The sequence below is a fragment of the Syzygium oleosum genome, unplaced genomic scaffold (assembly GCF_021117445.2).
Source record: "Syzygium oleosum isolate NSW1041296 unplaced genomic scaffold, Sole_v2.1 Sole_v2.01, whole genome shotgun sequence".
Taxonomy (NCBI): domain Eukaryota; kingdom Viridiplantae; phylum Streptophyta; class Magnoliopsida; order Myrtales; family Myrtaceae; genus Syzygium; species Syzygium oleosum.
This window is the reverse complement of record NW_026607485.1, coordinates 1,228,625-1,234,790: the sequence shown is the minus strand read 5'-3', so window position 1 is coordinate 1,234,790 and position 6,166 is coordinate 1,228,625. Positions and strand designations below refer to the sequence as shown.

The window sequence follows — 6,166 nt, the reverse complement described above, 5'->3', positions numbered from 1 at the left end:
TATGATCGACAATGGAAGTGACGAAAAAAGAGAACAGGGACAGAGCGGGGAGTTCTATGTATTTTCTGCTGTTGATGTTCTCAGTTTTGATTCAGTTTTAAGAGACAGACCAATGAAGACCATTCTTCGTTCGAATGGTCACATTCAGACCACAGTGGGAAGGCAAATTCATGCCTATCCACTTGTGGCTATCCTTGAACCATTTGGGAAACAAAATTTAATAGTTGAGAAGACGAACCTTAATCTCAAACTACTACTTCACATATTGGTCATATTGGACAAGACTTGTCAGTTCTTTTATGGTACTGTGTTAGAGGTCACACACTTTTTCTCGGCTGGCGAGAGCTTTAGAGCTTTAACATGGTTCATGGGAAGCGACCCCGACTTCCACATTCGCAAAGTCGAATCCCATCAAGAGCGGGTGGCAGCCACCTTTTACGCTCTACTTGTGCTATGGGTTCGTTCCGAATAGTCCAGTTCAGTCTTACTTTGTTGTCAATGGACAAGGCGCATTTGGCAGTGGTAAGAAGAATAGTGATTAGTATAAAACCAAGAATGTTGAACTGATACTTGTGGCAGATTTACACTGTTTTGTTTATTACGAATAGAGCTCACTTGCTTTCCCAACAAAAAAAAAGTATATACACACACGAGTTAAAAAGTTCTATTTATGCCATTATAATGTCGTAGCTGATCAGGGAAAGCAAGGAAGGAGCGGAAAGAATATGGATTGTACAGATTGTGTCCATACATGATCGACTTATTCGAGGTACATGGAGACCGGAGAGAGTCAACATAAAGATAGGATTTCAGCTACAATAGTTTATGGTAAAAATAAAAAATAAAAACAAAAAGAAAAGCCAGTATAGTTTGGTTTCTCAATGGTCAAATTCAATTCCCATTATTTTCCTCACCCTGAATCGTCCTCATAACGTCAAGATATGACTTTCCTTGAAGCTCACGAGAGAAGAGTCCCCTGAAGTAATCGGCAACGCCTATTCTCTTGAACAGTGCTGGCTTGTCCGGTGTGATCAGGCTCGGTGCAGGACCCATGTCCCCTTCCATCTTTGGGTTATAAAATGTGGCGATTGAGAGCCTCTCCTTCATCGAGTTAACCGTTGCCCGGTGCTCGATGCTACAGTAAGTACCATTCGTCACAATCTGTGTCGATCATCAAATTCACATACTATTTTGTCAAACCTCTGATGAATTTTGTTCATGAAATTCTATTATCTGCACTCATTCTGTCAGACTATCTAGCTCATTGCACATATTGGAATTCGGAAAATATAAACGTAACTACACAAATTTCCGCACTCCATTATTGGTTCTGTCCAACATGTTATTCAAGATGGTTATTGCATTTACAACTGTGTAAACTTCTGTTTATACAGAGTATTCATCCAAAGATATCTTGAAGAAATGTACTGATAAAACGTGGACAGATTGTGTATGAAATAACAGTCTTATCATCAATAGCCCGTGAATCTAGACAATACTGGCTCGCATATCAAATAAAATTCAGGTGGAACTCCGCATCAAAACAATAGATATAGGGTCAGAAAATCTTTACCTCTAAAATGTCTCCCACATTGACGACGAAAGCATTAGGAAGGGGCTTGACAGGGATCCACTTGCCCTCTTTCCGTATTTGGAGACCTTCCATTTCATTGACTTGGAGAAGAACGGTGAGGCCCACGGCGTCGGAGTGAGGAGTGAGGCCGATGACGAGCTCGGGTCGTGGACACGGAGGGTAATAGTTCATCCTAAAGGCTTGCATGCCCCCATCAAACAGTTCTGTCATCTCCTTAGTGTCCATCTTCAGAGCTTTTGCCATGAGAAGTAGAACCTTCATTGCAAGGTCTCGGAGCGTTGAGGAGTATTCATCCAAGACATCTCTACGTAATAAATAGATGACACGGATAAGAATTAGTTACAAAGTTGAGAGAGCAAGGGAAGTGAGATGTGTAGAAAACATTTAGATGGGTTGTATATACAATATACATCATTCCGACATGGCATAGCCGGCGTTAACATAGATATTTTTAAAAATATTTTAATATTTTTAAATATTTTATTTTCTTTTTCTTTTTTTTCTTTTCTTTCTCTTTCTTTTTTTTTTTTCTTTTTCCTTTCCTTCTTCCTCCTCCAACCAATCATCGGACCTTGGCGATCGGCCAGAGGCAGGAGCCGGCAAGGCCGATCTGGTGAAGCTTGCTAGGCGACGGTGAGGTCGAGCCTCACCCTGGTTGGGCAAGCCCCCGCTAGATCTAGTGAAGCTCGGCCTTGCCCAGTGACGGCGAGGTCAACCTTGCCGATCGTTGCCTTTGGCCGGTCAACGAGGTCCAATTGGAGGGGGAGGGGAAGGGTAGATTTACGACATACATATGGTCAATCCCGATCATTTTGAGCAAATAGTGAACTCGATGCATGAGAGAGAGAGAGAGAACCTGAACGGAGAAGGAAGCATGGGAAAAAGGTGAGGCTTTCTCAAATGTCTTGGGAGGGACACCATGTAAAAGAGGTCGCCCCAATCAAGCTTCTGCTCCTCCGAGACAACAAACGCCTGTCCAAAACCCTCCAAGTCTCCTTCTTCTTGCCAAAACTCCCTCTTCTCCTCCATGGGAAGCTTGAAGAACTCTTGTATTCCCAACTTCACCTCCTCCACCAATGAACAACTCACTCCATGATTTATCAACTGTGTGCACAAAAAGGGACCAATTAACTTCAAAAGTCGACTCTCGGAAAAAATAAAATCCAGACCTTTCGTCTCAAGTAATCCTCACAGAAAGAAAAAGTAAAAGATACTCTCATGAAATGATACCTGGAAGAATCCCCAATCTCTGCAGGCAACGTGCAACTTTTCCAGCTCGGACTCCATCAAACTGTCGTTGCTTGACGAAAGCTTGTTCATGTCAATCACTGGTACTTGAAGCAACAAAGATCCATGATCAACATGGATGAACGGATGATCTTGGTCGGTACGAACATAGCGATGCGGGATTTCGGTTATGGCCTCTTTGGCCAACTCTTGAACATTTGGGACTGGAAGAGAACCACCAAGCTTTGTGAGATTCGCGTCCATCAGTCGCAACGAGAGGATTGGACACAAAAACCTCAAAAGAGAAGGTTATAAGTTACAGCTTATATTTTAGGGTTTTTTATGGCCGTAGGATGATATGGAGGTTTCTTGTTTATAGTTGTTGTGTCAAGAGTCCTTACATTTGGATTCACAAGAACATGTGCAGTTGCAATGTGTAGTTTGTCATAATTTGATTTAGTCACGCATCAAGAAACATCAAGATCAATGGTAAATCTCACAAAAACGCACTAATTATAAATTGGGTTTGGACAGCAGATTTTCCAAATCATATCTCGACTTTATCTTTAACCGAAAATGACATAGACAATATTGGGCTGTTTTTTGGCTTCTAGCCAAGCCGAACCGCCAACTTACAAAAGTAAGGCTTCTTATCGATGTGATGAGAAATTTTTTACTGAAGTTATTTTTGCTAAATGATATTGGAACTTTTTTTTAACAATCCAGAGACATGGACACGGAGACCTGCTATCCAGAGGTCCATAAAACACCATGTAGATCTTATCAATCGGTTAACTTCAGGTTTTGGAATGTACAAGTGATATTGATTCATTTACATGCAGTTGGTGGAATTTGAATAAGATGCCTTCTAAAATCTGAGGTGGAAATCCTTTGAGACCCCAACTGCGTCAACTTTGGGGGTCAATAATGTGACAATTTCGTATTGGGTGGTTAAAGAAGTCAATCATTCAATTCATGGACCCCATTTGTTTCACTACGCTTTCCAAAACTTCACACATCGATTAATAAGTAAAAGTCATAGTACAACCATCTTTTTCCTTACAAAATTGATTCACAAACAGTAGACAAATTTCTTATTTATATGTTCATGTACGGTTTGTCACATCTATTTATGAACTAATACTGTGTGCCGATTTTCATATCTCTATAGCATCTTCCGAGAACAAATGTGTAGTGTCCCCTTCATGTTCCCATAAAAGGGAGGATTTCTCCGCTTTTTTTCCGAGAAAATGATGGAAAGTGCCACCAGCTTCGATTATGAAAATCGTACGTTTTCGAGCTAAACAGTCTCGTGCCTCCGTGAGGGGGCCCTCAGTTGATGTGTCGTCGTTGTTCGACGGGATGATTTCTTCGCAGTCTAATCACATTCGGTTATAACGAAGATTAAAGCCAGGCAAATGCTGGAGAGCAGGGGCATTCCTACTGTTGAAGCGGACTTGTATACTAACCAAGGGATGTTTCACGCGTCGGCTTCGATTGGCGACCAAACCGGAATGTGAGACTTTTCTGCGTCCTCGTTTACCTAACATCATGTTAATTTGCTGGTGGATTGGTGTGTGTGAATCTGAAGTAGCGGTAGAATTGCTGGAATGTTCACAAGTTCGCTCGTGGAGCACATGTGAAGTACCAACTGGCTCTGTCAGTTTGACCGTGAGGCTGATGGCTTGTCTGGTGATGGTTTTAGACTTTAGGTACGAGGCTATGGAATTGATTGTTTTGGTTGGAGTTGCCTGAAGGAGAACATTTCTTTGACGTGATTATTGGAAAAAGATCTTTATTTTGAGAGAATGCATTTTGCATCCAGAGATTTTACAATCGTCTCTTGTGAACACATTGCCTAGGATATTTATGATGTCGGAGCTTTGTACATGGTTTGCCAGCCCTCAGATTGGTGTCCCAGAAATTTTCTTTTAAGAACCTTGTCATGTTTCAGTATGACATTGAACTTCTCCAACTCTTCCATTATGAATAGACCGTGCATAATTTTGTCATAATGTGATTTAGTCACTCATCAAGAAACATCAAGATCAACGCTAAATCTCACAAAAACGCACTAATAATAAGTTAGGTTTGGACAATAGATTTTCCAAATCATATCTTGACTTTATCTTTAGCCGAAAACGACAGACAATATTGGGCTGTTTAGTGGCTTCTTATTGATGTGATAAGAAATTTTTTACTAAAGTTATTTTTGCTAAATGATGTGGAATTTTCTTTTTTTTTTATAATCTAGGGACATGGGCATGGAGACCTGCTATCTAGAGGTCCATAAAACACCATGTAGATCTTATGAACCGGTTCAGTTCGGGTTTTGGAACGTGCAAGTAGCCTTGATCCGTTTATATGCAGTTGGTGGAATTTGAATGAGTTACTCTCTAAATTATGATCTGGAAATCCGCTGAAACACCAACTGAGTGGACTTTGGGGGTTAATAATGTGACAATTTCTTATCAGGTGCTTAAAGAAGTCGATCATTCAATTCATGTATCCCATTTGTTTCATTTCCAAAACTTTCCACATCGATTTAAAAGTAAGGTTTAGTAAACTGTCATAGTTCAACCGTCTTTTTCCTTACAAAATTGATTCAAACAAATAAGTATAACGAATTTCTCATTTATATGTTCATTTTCAGTCTGTCACATCTATTTATGAACTAATACCATGTGCCGATTTTCATATCCCTATAGCATCATCCAAGAACAAATGTGTAGTGTCCCCTTCATCTTCTTCCAAAAGGGAAGACTTCAATAATCTCACGGAGTCACGGACCACTCTACTTGTCCTAGATCAATTACACTTTCCTAGGTATAATTCTGTTGATAATTCAGACATGAAAGTAAGTACAAAGAGTCGTGACCAATTCAAACCCATTAACTTAAACATATGACCGGCTTTCTTGCTTTTCTACGACAGATTAAGACACTTAGCCGCCCATTCCCCATCAAAATGATCACAAATCCCTCCTTATATCAGCAAAAGAGCAAGCGTTTTACACGTGGAAAGAACATAGAAACAATCGCATGGTTATGAGATCAATGCTTGAAAACCTAGTCCAGGGAAATTTATTTCGTTGATGTAACAATTTTGTGACAACGAAGCAGTGTTTTGTTGCCAAATGCTACTGTGACAACCAAAAGATCCGTTGCTAAATCGTACTGTGGCAACCAAAACATTCATTTCTAAATGACGAAAACAAAGGGAAATTTTGGTGGGGTATTTCACGGCATTTTTTGCAACAAAAGTTTTGGTCGCCAAATAGTTTGAAACGAATTTTTAAGTAATATGAGTTATTTTGAATTCAATTTGAGAATAATGAAATTAGAC

The 6,166-nt window shown here is 40.1% G+C and overlaps 1 protein-coding gene across 1 annotated transcript; it reads right to left on the bottom strand.

Annotated features, from left to right (window-relative positions):
- Positions 1 to 712: 712 nt before the first annotated feature.
- LOC115693835 (protein SRG1-like) lies at positions 713 to 3,228 on the bottom strand. Its single transcript, XM_056302820.1, has 4 exons — positions 2,825 to 3,228; positions 2,451 to 2,698; positions 1,574 to 1,898; positions 713 to 1,161 (listed from the first exon to the last, which is right to left on the bottom strand). The coding sequence occupies exons 1-4, from the start codon at positions 3,083 to 3,085 to the stop codon at positions 892 to 894; spliced, it is 1,104 nt and encodes a 367-aa protein (XP_056158795.1). The 5' UTR covers positions 3,086 to 3,228; the 3' UTR covers positions 713 to 891.
- Between the last annotated feature and the right edge of the window lie 2,938 nt (positions 3,229 to 6,166).

What these genes read in the sequence shown, in the direction of transcription:
- LOC115693835 (XM_056302820.1), bottom strand. Translation starts at nt 3,085, where the DNA reads ATGGACGCGAATCTCACAAAGCTTGGTGGTTCTCTTCCAGTCCCAAAT. An exon ending in GAGATTGGGGATTCTTCCAG is followed by an intron (nt 2,699 to 2,824) that starts GTATCATTTCAT and finishes TTGTGCACACAG; the next exon opens with TTGATAAATCATGGAGTGAG. An exon ending in ATGTGGGAGACATTTTAGAG is followed by an intron (nt 1,162 to 1,573) that starts GTAAAGATTTTC and finishes TGATCGACACAG; the next exon opens with ATTGTGACGAATGGTACTTA.